Here is a 20,622-nt window from a genome sequence, read left to right as displayed (position 1 = left end):
CCACACAGAGTACGGTGTGGCCTTCCTAATGACATAACAAAAGTACTTAAGCACAACAGTGATTATAAACGGAAGGTCATTGATTACCTAAANAAAAAAAAAAAAAAAAAAAAAAAAAAAAAAAAAAAAAAAAAAAAAAAAAAAAAAAAAAAAAAAAAAAAAAAAAAAAAAAAAAAAAAAAAAAAAAAAACGCTTAGTTTTAACGGTTTAACTCAGTCACTCTCTGATTATCAACCGAATGATTAGCTCACTCCATGAACTTTAACTGACAGATTATTTTCATGATTACTGATAGATTATATCACTCTCTCCCTCTCTCTCTCCTGATTGATTGAATAACTCAATTATTCTCTAATTTTTACTTATGTTTGACTCAACAACTCACCAATTTTTACCGATTGATTGATTAATTTTCTATATCTAACTGAGTGTTTAAATAAATTATTTATTTATTTAACGGTTTCCAAATTACAAATGTGTACAATAAAACTATAGCGGTTATAACTCTACATAAATTTAGAAATATTTATAGTATTAAAATAAAAACCACAAAATTTTTTAAATGGATGGAAACAATTTGAAATACGTATTAAAACTATCTAATTAATATTTAGATCTATATTTATAAATTTACTTAAACAAAAAATTAAATACATGTATATTTTCAATGAGTTTAACATATTTGTTGCTCTTTGTATAAAACATAATTTGGCACAATTTTTCTTTTATTATAACTGTTAGATTAATTACTCTCGCATTTTTCATTGATCGATTAATTAAGCGACTATCTTAATTTTAACCGTTTTTTTAACTCAATCAATCTTCCCTTTTTCATTGATTGATTCAATCACGGTTTCGTTGTAGTGAAGCGCAATCCATCACTTATTCACTGTCTCTCTTTTAAGTAATTGATTATTCAATCACTCTGTCAGATCTTATATTGTCATTACTTTCTTAATTTTCCTAGACTTCTGAGCATCTGTATGAATAATCCTTGGAATCACACGTGTCACTCATAATATCAGTACTGACTCCTCCTTTTCAAGCCAAACAGAACGGTTTTAAAGACAGAAGATATCTTGTGCGCTATCTAGCGCTTGTTTTGTTAGTTCAGAAGAGTTTCGGCGTTTAGCCACTTTCGTCGAGTTCATAGAAATCACCCTCTGAGGATGGCTTAACGACGAAACGCGTCTGAACAAAGAGCAAGGAAGATTGCCGACCAGGATGATGGGTAACTAACAAATTGTACGTTTAACACCTCGTATACAGGGGAAAATCCCACAACTTCAAAATGTATTTGCTTGTGCTATGAATATTTTGGGAACTGCCAGCATCATGCGCACCTATAAGTAGATATTTAAAGAAAGACAATTTTATTTTAAACAAACCACCAAAATTAAAATAACTTGAAAAATTAAACAAGTAATTTTAACATGTTAGTATTTATCATATTAATTTATCTGTTAAAAAAGCAGTCTGGACGAAAAATCCAAGAAGCTAGTTATTTTTAATACGAAATAAGTATGTGCTCGATCATGACGGGGTAGAAACTTTTTATTTGCTGATAAAACAATTATAGATTAAATGTAAATAAAATATTTTTCATTTTATAGCAATTTTTATTGGCGTGTTGGGATGTAAGAAACATTTCAGCTAATATTCTAAAGTTTAAATGCAATAATGCGATGTGCAGTCATTGTCGCCGATAAATGTCCAATTCGACGACAAACTATGCATAGTGAAAACCAAGCAAAAGTGCACCAATTACCGAGTGAAGTTGATTAAAATTGGAAATAGAGAAAATCTTGTACCAAATACTCTATCTAGTTGGGGAGGGGGGTATCTCGGGATATTTTGAGGTGCGCTCAGGGGTTAGACAGGGATGTAACTTGAGTCCTTTATTATTCTCCCTTTTCCTCGACGATCTCCCGGATTGTCTTGAATACGGTATACGCTACGGAAATATTGAAATAAAGATTCTTTTGTACGCGGACGATATTGTGATTCTGTCAGACTCACCGGTTACCCTGCAAAAAAATATTAATGCCTTAGAGACTTACTGTAATAAATGGAATCTTTCGGTCAACCTAAACAAATCCAAAATTATGGTTTTTCGTAGGGGAGGCAGGCTTGCGGCTAATGAACGCTGGTATTTTAAGGGCTCTCGCATTGAAACAGTCAATGAGTATAAATATTTGGGCCTAATTCTCACCCCTAAACTTTCACTCAATGTTCACCTCAAGCGAAAAACTCATATTGCAAAATATGCAATGAATTCAATTTGGGCTAAACTCACTTCCAATAATCTTGTCCCGGTGTGCAGCAAATATAGGCTGTTTTTGGCTGTTTGCCGCTCGATTGTGTCCTACGCTTCCCAGGCTTGGGGTTTCCAGCGCTATGAAACAGTTGAATCCCTACAACGCTATTTTATCCGTAAAATTTATCACCTCCCTTCTTTCACGCCTAACTACATGATCTACCTCGAAACCTCCGTTGAACTTTTGTTTCAATTTACATTACAGTTACATACTTCCTATGTCTACAGGGTCCTAAATCTTCCTAACTACCGCCTTCCTAAGAATACAGCGCTGGAAATCATAAGATCCAAAATATCATGGTTTTCTTCCTGGAATAACTTGGCTCAACAATTGCAGCTGAATGACAATTTTTCCCTGGACAATCTCAAAGAGTGGCCACTTTTACACTCAAAATTAATTAACAATATCCGCACTTCTCACACAGTGAAATGTCTCCTCCATGCTCAGAATTCCTCTAGATTTTTGCTCTATAAGGACCTTAATATCAGTCAACCTTTCTTGAACATGGCGCAATATTCTAAAATTCCGTCCATTCCGCTAGCTCGCTGGTTTTTCAAAATTAGGTGCGAGTTACTGTACCTCAATTATAACCCCACAAGAGTCAATAGTTCCGATAGGTGCTCTCTCTGCAACAGGCAGGCTCGAGAAGACTGTTTCCATTTTCTAGCAGAATGCCCGGTTTTAGCTGAGTTCCGAGCACGGCATATAGGCTTGCCCATGTTGACGAGAGAGCACCTAATCTCTTTATTAAATAACCCCGAGTCTTTAAATCTGGTAAAGTTTGCGATGGAAACCTGGAACTACAGGAAAACGCTTGTTTTTTATTTCAACTATTAAATGTTTACTGTATATATCAGAGACACCCTGGTTATTTATATGTGCATAAATAGATATGTTGTTATTTTAGTTTATTTATATAGTTTTTTCGCTCTCTTTTGTTTATTCCTTAAGAAGAAATATGTTCCTTGTTTATTAAAAATGTATAGTCCGACTCCGGCAGACGGTTGATAACCATTGCCGAAATGTGCTTTTTGATAATGTACAATTTTTTTACTCTCTTTTGTTTATCTAATAAAGTACTTTTTCATTCATTCATTCATTCACTCTATGTTCCTTGGAACATGTACAACAATTTAAATACTGATTGAATTGAAAATAATTGTATTTTAATCACTCCAAATGCAAAATAAAAGTTGTAATCTAAACATTTTTATTATTAGATATTGTTGAAATCAGTAAATGGTTGTAAAATTACATTCAGTTTCATAATTTTTTGTGCATGTCGGTTTTTTCGGATATTACTCGTAATGGAATCTTTTTTTTATTAATTTCTGGAATGTAGAATGAACTTTGGGCCAAATCCATATTTTCTTAAAAACTACATTATTTCCTGTTGTTTTGTTGTTATTTTTCTTGTGTTTTTGTGAGAGTGTCGCAATTTAATGATGTTTGTACAGTTATTTTGTAAGTAAACTCGCAATTCTTAGAACAGAGGTAGATTAATCTAAAAGAAAATTTGGTGTTAAATCTAAAAATGAGTTCAAAAGTTGGGAAAAGATACGTTAGAGTGTAGAATTTTTGTTATGTGAAGGTTTTATGTAAAGAAAATGAAAAATTATCATAACGTTTTAACGAAACAAAATTTAACACTACGAGCTGACCATTCTGTATAAATATTTAAACAAATAAAATATTGTGATTATGATAAAATCATAGAGGGCTCATTAATGTTAAAAAAAGGCTTTTATAAATGGCATGAAACAAGTTATTTCACTTGAATTTCTTTAAAAAAACATATCAGATCGAACTGTTTAATGTCTTTCAATTTAGTATTTTTTAACCCGTAATATAATTTTATTGTACAATATTTTATAGATCCAACGAGAGGTTTAAATTCGCATTCGATTTGTATAACGTTAATGGGTTTGTAATTGTTTATTTTTAACGACGATTTAAAGCTGAAGGTTGTTTTCAAAATTTATTCATTTTCTAAATGCCGTCGTCGTTTGTTGGTAAAACATTTCATTCATAGCAAATATTTACTCGATTGTAATGTGCCATTTGCCACTTTTATTAAGAATAGCGTATAACAGATAACACGTTTATGTTAGTAATACACCGTTAATTGATTTCTGGGTAAGTTGAAAAATGTTGAAATTAAATTTTTCATGAATCTAAAAAAAATAGAGTTTTACAGTTAGAATAATTGATCGCGTCAGAAACAGTTGTGTCAGCAAAGAGAGCAGTGATTTAACTTCATTTTAATACAAAGTTTAAGAATCATCAGATTCGTAGATCTAACCAGTTGAAAATTGATTGTTCTTAAGCCTATTTTTTATTATAAATATATTATGATAATTGAACAGCAATAGAATGCAGCGGCACAGCGTTGAAATGTTCAAAACTTTTTTCCTTGTCACATTTATTTTTTTGGATCTGTCTGCATCAAGTGTATCTTCGAGGGATGGTGGTAAGATTACTTTTTTTCATTACCAAAAACTAAAATATCCTGAGGGTATTAATTAATTTTTAAGAGTGCAAAATATCAGTCAAAAATGATTTCCCTAATGAAAAAGAGCCATTTTTACTGAAGAGAGATGAGAAAGGTCTCGATTTCTTTTTGCCCAAATTTGAAAACAAAGACGATGTGTTTCATATCAATGCTCGTGATGTATGTAATTTTTTATTTTGGTTCTACGTTTCTGAAAAAGTTAAAATGTGATATTTGTTTTTCAGGAATTTTACGTTGTTTGCCCTTCGAGAGCTAATAGGTTGCAGAAAACTAGTAAGCCTATGCAAAAAGTTAGTTGTAAAGGCGACAACGTGTTCGTGGTGAATCATGAGGAAGTAACCTTCAAGACCCTTGCCTGTCAGAGAAATGTGTCTTCAAGTATTAATATCACTAGTCGACCATGCGCCCAATCGAAGGGGATAATAGTTGAAGTCGGATTTCAGGTGTACAATTATGGGATTCATAAATTTTTGAAGATTTAATAATTACACACGTTTCCGCATTTCGCCAAATCGACAACTGAAGATGGCGAAATGTCAAAACCTCAAGTGACAGCGTGGATAGACTATAACGATTGGGAACAACCAAATTACCATAGTTTATCGCCAGGCCTAATAGGAAAATTTCGCAACAAAAGTTATTTCAATGGACAAAAAGAATATCCATTTTTGTATTCGACCAACTATTTCTCTACTGCACGGAAACGTTAACGACAATATTTAATTTCTTTTACTGGCGTTCCACAAGGAAGTATTCTAGATCTAATCTTTTACATATACTGCACACATACGTACACATCTAAATATGCGATTGGGAATTACCGAGTCGAAAAGTGGAGGTCGGCCAAATCCGCCAACATCCAACGAATCCAATCCTTTCAAACCAAAGTTCTCCATCGAATTGTCAATACTCCCTTCTACGTCACCAATCAAATGGTCCATAAAGACCTTAAAATTCCATTCGTGAAGATCTGATCAGAACACGTTTCATCAAATTCCACTCTAAACTATCCCTCCACCCTAACCGTCAAGCCCCATAACGCCATAACCTTCTAACAGTCCACGCCATCTAAAATGACCATGGTCTCGTGACCTCCCCCCAACTGAATAAAAGAGAGTTCCAATACTGGCTGGTTTGTCTCCCTACTCCCTTATAATTTGCCAGGCCTGTCAGAATTTTTTACAATTGTTTATATTATTTGCTCAACGTATATTTATTTTTTACAGATTACAATAAATAAAATCAATTTAAAAAAATTTCTAGATTTCAAATACTTGAGTTTGTGTCAATGATTGTTTACATAATACTACACATTTAGCATGGTTCGTTTTCTTATTTTGAAGTAACCCATATATGTTTAGAGGTCATAATTGATCATAGGTCTTCATAGATTTCAATTAATTATTATCTTTATCTACGATCTTGTTTGAGATGGAAAATTCAGTGTCATTAGCGGGATTCGAACCCACGACTTTCGGTTCAATACGCCGATTCTGTTATTTTCGAGCTATGACATTGACAGTGGTTAGAGAAGCTTAGAGAAGATTGAGCCTAAGGTCTTGGGTTCAAATCCTGCTCGTTACTATAACTTTGACATCTCAACGAAGTCCTTACATAAAATTAATAATTAATTGAAATTTTGAAACGACTTTTTACATTATTGCATCTCAAAACGTGGTATGTTCTAAGAATATTTGAATATCTGAAAATATCAAATTTATTTATTTAAATTAATTTATCAGACGCGATTTTCGTTTATAATATAAAATAACATATTAATTTTTTAATAATAAAACGTACTTGATCTGTACAATTAAAAACCATTCAATATGTTCCCTAGTTTACTAGTTTCCATCTTGGTTTATCGAACCTCAACCTAGGAAAACAGTTTAATTTCTTAAAATCGTTAAAATATGGGTTTTTTTGGCAGATCAAGTTCATGTTATTTTATGAAAAGCAGCAAAAAATCTATAAAAACAGGTTACCTAGCTATTGTGAAAATAAATCGTTAAATTATATAATGTAAAGTAAATCGCCGTAGGTTTTCATACAAAACTTAATTTTCGTTAGCTTTTCTTTTGGCTTTAATTAAAATATAACCTAAATGTCATAGTTTTCTCTTAAAATCGTCATATATCTTAGTAATCGTCTGTAATTTAGCTTTATTCTATGATGCAGTATCGTCATATTTTTGGAAATTCATCCTTCATTGAACGATAAATAGTTGGATAAATAATTTGGTTGAGAGTATGCATCACACCTCACCAAACATCCTACTTCCCCCGCGTTAAGTTAAAATATTTCATTGGACGTAGTTCTAACAAAAACATGTATGTTTAGTTTGTATTTACAGAATCAGAAACGGAAAACTTAACTAACCATTAAATAAAGTGAGAAACTTTTTATCTATATGCCCTTATGAAATAACTCAAAACGATAAACTTTTGTGCCAAACAATTTACAACTCGTTCCCGAACATTTTGGTCTTCCGATTCACATTCGTTTATTTGTCTTCATATTATTTTTGTATTAATATTTTTTATTCAGGAGTTCTCAGTGTGTGATAAATAATAATGATTTTCGTTTCTTGTTGTAAAAAATTTAACCTTCAATGAACTTTCATTCGTCACAATTAATCGTGTATTATATTTCTGTAGTGATTTACGAAATTGCACGCCTTCGGATTGATTCGTCACGCTTTTCTGGAAAGTAGAGTAGAATCTATAAAATTAAATAAAATAACAAACTACTAAAATCTAAATCAACATAAAGAATATAATATAAAAAATTAAATATAGACGAGGATTTTATTAATGCTCTTGGGTTAATGTTAATTTTATTTCTTTTTTCTTCCATTTCTAGTGGTTAGTTCATTAACTAAATTGGGTAATCGTAAACTTTTATATTTTAAAGGCGGCAGGATGGCATTCACTTATAAAAATATGCCACAATCAAACTAATGGATTGAGCTATTATTCCTTGCACACGGTCCGGAGAGAATTGATAGATGGTGGATCCTACCAAAGAAGCTCTTTTAGAAAAGAATCAAAAGATTTATTCAAAGATTACAATCCAGACAATTACTATAAAAAAGTATGATAGTTTCACGTCTAATATAAATAAATATTGTTGATCTTACTGTTGTTTTAGAATCATCAAATCACAATGTTAAAAAAGATAGTAGGTGATAGCAACGTCTCGAAATATGTAAATAATAATCAATTTATGTCAAGAGGACACTTGACCCCGGTCAAAGATTTACCTTTCAAATCATGGCAATCGTTCACCTTCGGTTTCAGCAATGCGGCTCCGCAATGGCAGACCATTAACAACGGAGCGTGGAAAAAATTAGAAACGGCGGTTAGGGATAATAAACAATCTGTAGGTTTGTTTTTCTAATCGTATAATTCGGATTGTTGTTTATTTTTGTACGTTTGTTTATTTGCAGGACGTGTACGAAGTTGCTACCGGAACATACGGGGTGTGCAAAATTAAAGACCAAAACGGCACTGACGTGCCACTGTCGCTCCACGCAGGCAAGATACCGGTGCCGGATTACTTTTGGAAACTGGTTCAAGACCCAAAGGCGAGTTGAAAAAATAATATAATACAAAATATCCCAAATCAATTTCTTCTTTTGTAGGACAAATCATGCATTGTTTTTGTATGTACAAACAATCCGTTTCTAGATGCTCAGCCAACACCGTTCTGCAGTGACATCTGTACCGCAAATAATTGGTTTGTAAATGAGAACAATATGCAAGGAAAGGCTAAAAGAGCAACGCCGAACTTATCTCAAGGCTATATGTACTGCTGCAGTTATTCGGATTTAAAGAGCAAAAAGGCTGATTTAGATATGCCAGAATTTAAATGTAACGGTACATTAAAATTTAAATCTAATTAACATTATCTATATTTGTTATGTTTTAAAAATGCCGAAAATATAAATGAACGACAACATAAATTGAAACTTGTTAAACTAGGATGAATCATGTGCTTAGTTGAAGATTAATTTAGGTTTTTTAAATTAATGATGATCCACAAACAGGTTAAACATTTCTTTGATCAATTTTTTTGGTATGATTGATCAAACGTAGAAAGTAATTTATAATTTCTTTCAATTAATTAATCTTTATGTACGGTATTGGTTGAAATGAAAAAGTTAGTGTCACGAGCGGGATTCGAATCCACGACCTTCGGTTTAATACGTCGCTGCTCTAACCACTTGTCACGATAGCTCAAGCGGTTAGAGCTGCGGCATATTGAGCCGAAGGTCGTGGGTTCGAATCCCGCTCTTGACACTAACTTTTTAATTTCAACCAATACCTTACATAAAGATTAATTAATTGAAAGAAGTTATTTGGTCAATCGGACCACGAAATCTAATGTAAATTTGTAATTAAGTAAAATGTTGGTAAATGGATTGTCTGTTACTTTTCTCTTTTGTCTAATAATGAAACACATTTTAGACTTGTAATGTACGTAGAAATGAGTGGATTAAAAGACAATCAGATTCTATTTGAGATCAAGTTGTATACACCTCCCCTCATCAATCTTTAGATTTGACAATTTACAAATTTCATACAGTTTTCCAAACAATAATTTTCCTAATGTTAAATATCTAAAATATATAATTAAATTATGCTAATTGCTGGAGCTGCCACCTATTTTCAGATCCGAAAAAAAGCATAAATATGACGCTTCTTTTGAGGTGCATTTACGCAAGGGGTGGTGTTATTTACTCCTAAAATATAGTTTTTATGTGTCTGTGGTATTGATTCATTTTTACATGTTTCTTTGAAATTTATCCTTAATTGTGCAATTCTACATTTACAACTTTATGTTTTACAAATTAGTTATGTTTACAGCTATTATTTACATGTATTTTAATTTCCAAAATATGTACATTTTTAATTTAATTTAAATTATTCTCATAAATTGCTAAAATATTTTTAAACTGTTTACATTCTTCGTTTTGATCTTGATGAATAATTACGTTTCTATTTTCCATATGATAAGCTTGTTCTCTAACACAATTATTTTTGATGATTATTCTCTCGTTTACCTTTACCTCTTGAAAATTATGTCCTTTCCTTGATCTGTTACATGTTGGCTTAAACTTCTACTATTTTTGTTATTTAACCCATTTTTATATTGGTTCATTTGTTTGTATAAAAATACTATAGTTATCTATGGACGTTTCATGACTGAAGATTGTAGTTTATACACCACTCAACTATTTTTAAGTTTATTTATAACTATTTCAATTAATTTAACTGTTAGCAAGTGCTATTAAATTTAAAAATTTATAACAAATTTTATATATTATATACTTTTTTATATATTATATGATATATTTCCCAGCGGACCTAAAACTACTAATTTCAAACTCTGTAAAACGAGAATGGGAAAACCGCTGGGCTCGAAGAAATAGAAATAACCCTGCCAAACTGTGGCAGGTTAAGAAAGAAGTCGGTCCCTGGGCCACGGAGAACGGTTCGAAAAGGGAAAAGGCCGTACTGACAAGACTACGCATAGGTCATACAAGAATAACGCAAGGGCAACTTCTGGCCGGAAAGCGACCGATATACGTACGATTCTATGTAAAGATAGAATAACGGTCGAGCACCTCTTCAAGTGCAGAAGGCTTGATGTATATAGACTCCTGGAGCTTTGAAAATTCCCTCAAAAGTTTTCCATTCAATTAGCTTCCAGCGGTGTACCCACCTTTTTGGATTGCCCTTTTGGATGGCCCAAAATTTTGCATTTTGTATGTATATATATAAATAAAGTTATAAATTTGACTCAACGACAGTTTACAAACATAAACATAAAAATAAACAATATGTAAAATAAAATTTAGGACGAGGTCGTGATTAAGATGCGGTTCAACTCCGAGTTTGAGTCCGAGTAAAGTCTTCAAAAATGGTGGGAGAGGGTCCAATATAGCCTCTGTAGAGTTGCTGAGTCTGCAGGATCTATTATAATGACAGAAGCAGCCGTTGCGGATGTAACTTATATATATATATATAGCGCTTTTTAAATAGGATTGTCGATTGTCTACCTCCTTGTGCATGTAATTCTAGCTATATCTAACTTTGTTTTTTTTTTGGGAAAATAGAGAAAGGTGTAAGAAGTGCACGAAAGATGCAGTGAGCACGATTGCTCGCACCGCACCATTGCGTTTATCCGGTGGAAATGCATGCGATTTGCCACGCGTTTAGGTGGTTCGGGACGATGATGACTCTCCTTACCTTGTCTGAACCAAATTTCTCAGTGCGGTTGCGGTCCGTGTCAGGTCCCGACGCCCCTGTTTTGTTAGAGAAATGCCAAAAGAATTAGAATGTCTTAACAATACTGTTGTTTGTATACCTTAGCATACAGGTACGAAGAGCGAAAAGGCGGTCGAGGCTGCTAATTCCGAGACATCCCGACCTTCAGACTAGCGTCGGTGGGCTAGATAAGCAGAGAAGCTCTCATGTATCAAGAACACTGTTGATACGTGACCCTTGGAAGATCTTCACCTAATTAAGAATAGACCACGAGAAGTTCACATAACAGCATGTAGATAAAGATTGTTTAATGTGTTCCACCTACTTTAAGGGTATCATTTGACTCCATGTAGAGAGCGTGTCCGAATTTGGACCCGATATGAGAATTCTGCTGGTGCAGGCAGCGAGAACCTTGGTCCCGTTGGTCCTCCTTGGTTCCGATTTTTGGAGGAAACAGGGTTGTTTTGTTGTACATAATACTGTCAGTTTTGTGTCCCTAGCGGGTGTGAATGAAGAGATGAATGAATTTATTGGCGTGAATAGTAACCCATTGACTCTATTCCACTACACTCACTGACTGAATGATTTATAAATAAGTATAAATGTATGTGAGAGTAGATTTAGGAATTGATTGCGTTGAGGGCCAAAATCCAAAAGAGCTCTTCTCTTATTGATCTCCGGAGCCCAACCTCGGCGGGTAGACGGACAAGACCGATGCCTGACCCCGGAATGCCCAAACCTTGGGTGGCTGATTCTCGAGGTGTATGGTAATTTATCGTAAATTACAAAACCTTCAACTGCTAGAGTGTATGTAATGTACTCAACTCTGTACAATCGTGTATGTAATGTACATGCTTGCACAGATTTGAGCTTATATAAATCAGCAAGCAGTAATATTAGTGATTTTTTTCCAGTTGTGTATTAATTGTACGCATATACTTTAACATTCAAAAAATATCAATACTTAGTGACAAAATTATTCTGATTCTTATACACAGGAAAACATTCTTTTGCATGTTTATTTACTCAAAAATTGTATATTCTGGCTTGTTATATTGTATCGGAGCATAATATAAATGCAAATTTTAATTAATACAGTAATTTGTTCATTCCACTTGGGTTGTTATAATAAACTGAAAACAATAATTATTTTTAAAATAATAATAAATAAAAATTTTTACGTAAACTTCCTCAACGCGTAAGTTATTCAGAAAATAATAGCCAAACCAATTGTTTAAATATTTACAGGATGTCTTTGTCTTTGTCGACACCGCAATGTGAAAACATTCAGTGATTAAATTGAAGCGGCGGTAAACTGTGTTAATCGGGCAAATACGATAATTTTCCTTTGGTTATTACGTAGGAAAGTCATTTTCGCTCAGGTCAATACCGTTTCGCAACAAGGCCGCTGTAAATTTTTAATTACCTACATTTTTCTTCTCACAACAGCAACGGTATCAAAAGTCAAAGATAGGTCAAATGTCTGCGTCGGGCCAAATGCCTTTCTCCTAATGAAGTATTATTGAGCAGTAATGGAAATACGTGCTTACTCATCATTGTCAAGTGGTGCAACCCGGAACCACCGATTCGGCAGAAAATGAAAACCGGCGTCAATTTGAAAATATAAAAAAATATGATGTCAAAATCGAAATCCAAAAATCACTTATGTTAAATACCACGAGAAAGACATTTGATTAATTATACGCGTAATGAATAGATTATATTGATTTTATAGTTTAAAAAGGAATAGGTTTGCAAACTTTAAAAAGCAATTTTTCTGATGACAAATAGGAAAAGAATTAATAAACCCCTGGTGAAATAAAAGCTAAATTTATACAGCACATTCTCTACAGTTCGGAATTTTAGTTTAAACGTAACAAAGCCAACCTCTCGGAAAAAATCAATATTATTTACGAAAAAAATGCATTTTGGTTACTTCGAACAGAACAACAGAAAGACAGACAGTGAGGGAGAGAAGGAGAGAGTGAGAGAGAGAGAGAGAGAGAGAATGAGAGTGATAGAAAGAGAGAGACAGAAAGTGTGAGAAAATGGTAGAGAGAGAGTGTGAGCGAGAGAGAGATTTGATTTAACTGGTTTGTATAATAAAAAAATGCATACCTTTGGCCTTTTTGCGACTTTACGTGGGAAAGAAAAAAGAGAAAGAGAGAGAGAGAGAGAGAGTGAGAGAGTGAGAGCGAGAGAGAGATTTGATTTAACTGGTTTGAATCATAAAAAAATGCATCCCTTTGACCTTTTTGCGATTTAACGCGGGAAAGAAAAAAAGAGAAAGAAGGAGAGCGGGAGAGAGAGAGAGAGAGAGAGAGAGACGGGGTGAGAAAAAGATAGCGTTTTGATTTAATTAATTTCGATCATGAAAAAATGATTCCCTTTGAGTTTTTTACATCTTAACTTGAGAAACGGATATAAAAAGGGAAAGAAGGAGAGAGTGTGAGAGCGAGAGAGAGTGAGTGAGAGGGAGGAAAGAGGATTCATTTAATGATACAACGATTAATGGGTTTCAGCTCAACGCGAGAAATCGGAAATTGAACTAACTGAACTTTTATTTTTTATGTGCCCAATTGCTTATGTTCCTCAGAGTTTCATTAAAAAGATCAATCATTTTTATTTGATATGAAACATTAATTTTTTTGAGTTGAATTCAATAGTATAGAATAATTATTTGGAGGTCATGAGTTTCGGTCTGGTGTGGCATAGGTTTTAGAAAAACATTTTCTTTACCGTGCTACGTTTCGATCTTTATCGAGAGCATCTTCAGCGCCTGGCATTTTATAAAGAATAAAATTGTCTTTCTATCCCGACTTCCTTCCCCATCACTTCAAAATCCAACATATACATAAAACTGCAATACTCACTGGCACTCCCAACACGAAAGACAAGAATGACACATGTACACGGAAAACAAACCCTGAGTGACTACAAAAACTTTGATAGATTCTAAAATTTTCCATCATTGTATAAATTCATTTTTTTAATCTAAAATTTTCTAGCATTGCATAAATTCATTTTTTTTATCTAAAAATTTTCATTCATCCTACATGTGTTTGTAAAATTTAAACAATTTTTATAAATTCCAGGCTCTGAAGATGATCTCAATAAAGATCGAAACGTTGGCACGATAAAGAAAATATTTTTCTTAAACCTACGTCACACCAGACCGTATTTCACGACCTCCAAATAATCATAAGTATCGGTCACTAAATACCACACAGTATAGAATAATATACACGAACAGTTATCTTGTAAACTAAATTCGATAAATTTTAGTTTAAAAAAAACCATTATTGTTACTTATAATTAATAACATTTTTTTTTCAAACGTCAAAGTTCAATCATTTTTAGTTATTACCATTTTTTATTACTATAAACATAAAAATTCATTTTTTAAGTTAATTAATATTATTTTTAATAAGGAGAGAGAAAGAGATAGATAGATGGATAGATATATAGATAGATAGATAGATAGATAGATTGATAGATAGATAGATAGATAGATAGATAGATAGATAGATAGATAGATAGATAGATAGATAGAGAGAAAGAGAGAGAGAGAGAGTGAGAGAGAGAGAGAGAGAGAGAGAGAGAGACGTAATGCAATGACATTTCAATGTTTATACAACTATTTTCACTTTGTAATGTTTATTATTTGCACATTGTTTGATGGAATACGAAAATTCGGAACTAGCAATGTTTTTAGTTTTAGTTTTCGTTTGTTTGCCATTAGGAGACTACAAAATAGAAAGTATTATGTATGTTATTTTTCAATAAAATAAACTGTTTTTTATATTATTTGAAATTTATTTTATTGTACTCTTTTGTAAATAATTTTACATAAAATTTAATGGATCTAAACAAAACTGCTTATATGCTTAGCTTTCGGGCTTTTCTGAGGTTTTTTTTTTGCAATCCTGAAATTGAATTTCACCGAGCCTATTTGGAAAGGGGCCAGAGGCAATAAAGAGACGACGGTCGGTTTTAGAGCGTGAAACACTTCCTATCCATCGGGACACTTTATGCCCCGACCATGACTTTCCAAGAGTTGTACCGTCCTGCCGACAGAATGGGCCCGGGGCTCGCGTGCCTCAACGGCAATTCCTACGAGAATCATTTACTACGCTTCTTCAAGAACTGCTGAAAATTATAAATAAATTAAGATTGAGAAGGAAAAATTAAGAAAATCAGCAAAAATGGTCTTTAAAAAAAGGAGGGAATCTTACTAAGTATGAACGTTGGAAATATAACGGCAAAAATGTAAACATTGTGGCGTATAAGTACTTGGGCTTTACGGTGACCCCTCAGACTTCATTTCGAAAACATTTAAAAGAAAAAATAGAACCTGTAATCTAGGCCTAGATACTGTATAGAACTCCTTCATAAACAAAGATGCCAGCAAAATATAAGGTGTTTGTTTCTGTATCGCGAGCAATTTTATGCTACGCAGCACAGATCTGGGGCTATCAAGAATTTGAAGAAGTCTAAAGTGTACAGAGACACATTATTAAAAAATTGTTCTGCATGCCCAAGAGTTGTCCAGAATAAGAACTTTATCACGAAACTAACAGATTGCCTTTGTTCATTTTTACTGTTTCCCCGCATATTACCTATATTCAAAGAGCCCTTCAATGTTCAAGTCAAAGTTTTACGAAGAAATTAATAGAAGTGATAATGACAAAAAATTCCTTTTTTAATTGTATAATTGAACACCGCACTCACTCCATCATTCATCATTTCTATTAATTTGCTAGTCATAGCAGTAATGGATTATAACACAATCAATAATATTACCTCCACTTACTTAAAATCTATTAGTAAACAAATACTTTTAAATCTTTATTATAAATTAAGTCTTTTAATGCTCAAAAATCAACAATTCAATCTAGTTCAATTCCCAATGTTTGAAATTAAATCTAACTCCAAAATTCGTTCTTGCTAAATTTAAAAAATAACTTACTGCGAGTAGGAACTATCTTTTTTAAAAAAGGATTGAACACCGCACTCACTCCATCATTCATCATTTCTAACAAAATATTTTGGTATGATTCGTTATTTAACAAATGTGTAAAAATGAGATATGATATCATACAATTATATTAACAAAAAAATAGCATATATGTAAATAACTTTTTAAAGGATTTAAATCTAGAGTTCAAAAATGTCTCATTTGGAAGAGTGAGCGCACCCGTTTTCATTCATTATACAAAGTTATCAACGCCGAATTAGGGGAAAGCATCTATTTAAAAGACAGTTCACGAAGGTGTTTTATGTCTATAATAATGAAAACTAGGAGTGAAATGTTAAATTTAAATTGTTCGTACACTTGAAGCGAGGAGAGGCATAAATGTTCTCTCTGCAATATGTTAGCAGATGAAAACTGTCTTCCATTTTGTATGTTTCTGCCCAATTCTGCGGATCTACAGAAAAACATTTTTACATGCATTTGAATTAAATTGGAACACATTTCTCGAATGTTTAAACGGACGAAATTGGCGGGAACTATACACTTAATAATTAATTAATATAATTAACTATATACTTATTTATCTGTTTATTTATTTATTCTCGTGTTTTACTATTTAAATCTATAACTTATTAATGTTGTGTGAGATTGTTAATGGTATTCAAGGTCTATTTATTTTGTGATTGTTAAATTCAGTATTGTACACAATTAATTAAGGTTTTTAGTCAAGATAAAAAAGTCAGTGTCACGAGCGAGATTCGAACCCACGATCTTCGGCTAGATACGCCGCTGCTCTACCACTTGAGCTATCGTGACCTCGATCCGCTTGGACACCAACTTCCCATCTCAACCGCACCTTTTGAGTTTTCCCTCCTTTTTGCCATTTTTCAATGTATTATTTATGTATTATTTAAGTGTTTGCAAAACATTATAAACTGCTAAGAAGTAGTGGAAAAACTCATTTTCAATGTACCAGGTTAAAGAAAAAATTCACATACTTATTCTATGTGCCCATGTGCCAAACAAATTATTTATGTAATGTATAAATCATTGGAATATGAAGGGTGTAAAATCATGTGCAATTCGAATTGTTTTGTAACCCATTGTCTATATTAAGACTAAAAATAAGTAAACTTAACTTCATGATATTTTGATGTAACATGTACAAATCTAGCCGTATCTTCCCATCTCAACCCCACCTTTTTGAGCATTGTCACCACTTAGGTGCCTAAGTCACGAAATTAGTGAATATAAAAACCTTAATTATTTGAATACTATTAACTGGTAGCATTAATTTAATAGTTGTTATGTGCTATAAATGGGATATGGACATATATTAAACTAATTTATTTGTCACATTTTGAGAAATGGTTTATATATTTACGCTTGTTTATTGTATTGTTATTTTTTCTGTATTCGATTTACTATAGGATTCAATGCCTCTTTATATATATATAAAATATACATATTATAGCATATATAATATACATATATAATGTACATATATAATATATAATATATATATTATGTGTGCCAACTTCCGCAGACAGATGATATCTCAAATGTGTGTATGCAGTTTGTACAGTTCATTTTTTTTTTTTTTTGTTATTTTGAGAAAAAGAAATAAAAAGCATTTCTATACTATTTTATTCTATAAATAAATTTAAAAAAACCGGGGGATACTATTGACACTGTAAATAGTTTGATATGTCCGAATCAAAAACTCGCTAATCAATATGAATGTTACTATGCTTCCTTTCTTTACCTACCAAATTACAATATTTCACGCAGATCGTTGTCTAAATATAAATGTTTAAATATCGCCAACTATGATAGGAAAGGGAAAATATTGCTAATAAAACGTTATATATACAGGGGTACCTGTTAGATGGCGCGAGTCAACCTTGGTGCCCACCATGCCAAGATGACAGACTCACGGTGTCGCAGCTTGGCCCCGTATAGGGAGCGAAATGGAATACCGCAGTGTTGGGCAAAAATTAGTCACGTCTAATGACTAATGATTGATCACTCAGACAGTTAGTCATGATTGGTAGTAAGTGACTAATTTAATCATTAGTAGCCATATGTGATTGATGACTAAATTAGTCATGACTAGTAATTAAATACGAGGCATGACTAATTTAGTCACAATATAGTTATTCATGACTAAATTTCGATAAATCATGTTCAAATGGGTGCTCAAAAAATGAAAAATACACTTCGTCACTTTTAAAAAATTTTCTAACAGAAATTTATTTCTTCAAACCGAAAATCCATCAACACCTTATTTAACAAAAATCAATCTTCGAATTATAAGTAAAACTCCGTCGTTATGAAAAGCCAAAAAATAATGATAATGAAAATAATAATAATAAAATAAAATAAAAAAATCCTATAACAAACTACGCTTTGAAAAGTAGATATGTTTACATAACCGATCAATGGAAAAAATATTTCTTTGAATTAAAATTTATTCCACTTAAAAGGAGAGATTTCTACATCATTTGGAAAATACACCATCCTAGGGGTCTTGATTGTAATAAAATAGACATGTAGAATAATTATGTAACTTTGGTTTTCGTTTACGATAACAATTTTTGAAGGTTGGCCTTGAGCACGACTCTCATCTCAAAATTTTTATCCGGAGTCGGTTGGATTTTGGTAAGTTGGTCATTGTAGCCAGAGTTGTCAAAATCAAGCTAATTCAATCATGATTAAGAATTTTCATTGAAGTTTAAACATGATTGAATTAGTCATGAGTAAATTAATCATTATATGATTTAGTCATACCTCACGATTGAATTAATTATGATTAAATCATATAATGATTAATTTACTCATTCTATCATGATTAATGATCATATAATGATTAATTTACTCATGATTCATCGACTAATTCAATCATGATTAAACTTCAATCGAAATTCTTAATCATGATTGAATTAGTTAGATTTTGCCCAACTCTGGAATACCGCCGGATTATAGAAGAATGCTCGATCATGGCAGTGACTTTAAGGAAAAACGTTTTAGGTTTTTAAGAGATATTCGAATAATGGGTTGTATATAGTGGGGTATTTATTTCATAGGTTAAATTTTAGATTTAGTTTATGTTAGAATAGGAGTATGCTGGGCGGCGGTGCAGCATATTATTTCTGCGCTCAACCGCTGCTCCGCTGAGTCGGGTCGGGGAGGAATATCGAGTACCTTCAGACCCGGCTTCTAGTCCGAGGATATGCATGTGTGATTGGGTTTGTATATAGGAGTATGTGTGTATTTATTGTATCAGTGAGTGTAAGAATGACTAGTTTTAGGGAACGTAAGGGCGCCGAAATGACCAAAGAAGTCGATGGCGCCCGATTAGAGCCCAACCTCGGAGTCCTCAGGCATCAAGGTGGTTGAATCCCCCTGATCTATCAGGGAGAAGGCCAGAGGCATCCTTGGAAGTCTCGTAATTCTACTTTTTATTTTTCTACAGGGTATTCCATGAAAAGATACTTCATGAGGTCTACATCTCAAATTGAACTAAGAGTTTCTGTGCAAAGTCTGTTTCCCAATTGTAATCTAGATATTTCATTTTACAATACTTAAACCCTTCAAAATTATTTTCCATAAAGTCCATTGTATTTGATCAAATATTAATCCTGCGGTAAATTTTATAACACCAACGGAAATAGCATTGAAAAACCTATGCGTTCATGAGGTTCATTGCTTTAATGTTTAACAGAAAGCCAACAACTTACAAAATCATTTAGAAAACCAACTTATCCAAGTTCCTAAAGTTCTTCATTGAAGTGAATAAGATTTTTCGTTTTGTCCTGTAAACACAGTGGACAGATATGGCAATAAAGGATACCATACCGTTATTAATTAGTTGTAAACACATGTTATTTTTATTTTTCATTGAGATCTTATTATTATCTTATCTTATTTTTATCTATTCATCTATTATTTTCCAAATTTGTATAAACATTCTATAGCCACAGTAGTATTTTAATGTTATTTTCTTTGTCTATTATTTTTTCATTTTTAAAATCCGCTGTGTGGTTAGTACTCATGTATAGTCAAACCTGTACAATATTCTTTATTAATAATATTTCTTTTGTGTACATTTTTTAAGAATTGAACAGTTTATTCTATATATGTTTTCTTGACATAAACTATACACTATATTGATTTTAAGAGATTGTCTATGTTATCTTTTATAGGTGGAAGAATATAATTCGTTTCGTTTTTAAAATATGAGTAAAAAGTAAATTGTTCCATTAAGTTTTCTTTTTTACAAAACTTTATAATTCCTTCTGTCCGTCCTTCGATGTATGCAGAATAAAATAACAACAATATTATTAATAATTGATAACATAGTTTTTTATTCTACTTCACTTGTTGCAATAACGTGAATTTGGATAAAATCCTGCGGTTTTGTTCAGGTTTAAGTGGAAGACCGGTCATCGTGGATAGAAAACATGTTTTCCGGGTAATCCAGTCCAAAAACATTATCTGTTGCTGTGAAAAATATTGTATTTAACTGTCGTATAGAGTTAAATT

At 32.4% G+C, this 20,622-nt stretch overlaps 1 protein-coding gene across 3 annotated transcripts; it reads left to right on the top strand.

Annotated features, from left to right (window-relative positions):
- Positions 1-4,359: 4,359 nt before the first annotated feature.
- Positions 4,360-8,976, top strand: LOC106662082. 3 transcript variants are annotated; one of them, XM_014385890.2, is made up of 8 exons: positions 4,360-4,454; positions 4,506-4,788; positions 4,853-4,989; positions 5,055-5,273; positions 7,744-7,923; positions 7,981-8,211; positions 8,279-8,416; positions 8,474-8,976. In XM_014385890.2, the coding sequence occupies exons 2-8, from the start codon at positions 4,692-4,694 to the stop codon at positions 8,732-8,734; spliced, it is 1,263 nt and encodes a 420-aa protein (XP_014241376.1). In that variant the 5' UTR covers positions 4,360-4,454; positions 4,506-4,691; the 3' UTR covers positions 8,735-8,976. The 3 variants fall into 3 exon arrangements, with proteins under 3 accessions (XP_014241376.1, XP_014241377.1, XP_024081187.1); XM_014385891.2 differs by having other exon boundaries at positions 4,367-4,454; positions 4,516-4,788; XM_024225419.1 differs by having other exon boundaries at positions 4,444-4,454; positions 4,685-4,788.
- The last annotated feature ends 11,646 nt before the right edge of the window (positions 8,977-20,622 follow it).

This window comes from Cimex lectularius, unplaced genomic scaffold (assembly GCF_000648675.2).
Source record: "Cimex lectularius strain Harlan isolate CLEC.00 unplaced genomic scaffold, Clec_2.1 scaffold51, whole genome shotgun sequence".
NCBI lineage: Eukaryota > Metazoa > Arthropoda > Insecta > Hemiptera > Cimicidae > Cimex > Cimex lectularius.
Note: the sequence above shows the minus strand (reverse complement) of the source record. Positions and strands in the feature narration are given on the sequence as shown.

Bases quoted from the DNA above. Each gene is read 5' to 3' on its own strand.
- LOC106662082 (XM_014385890.2), top strand. From the start codon at position 4,692: ATGCAGCGGCACAGCGTTGAAATGTTCAAAACTTTTTTCCTTGTCACA. The intron at 5,274-7,743 runs GTGTACAATTAT...TATATTTTAAAG, and splicing joins TAGTTGAAGTCGGATTTCAG to GCGGCAGGATGGCATTCACT. The intron at 7,924-7,980 runs GTATGATAGTTT...CTGTTGTTTTAG, and splicing joins CAGACAATTACTATAAAAAA to AATCATCAAATCACAATGTT.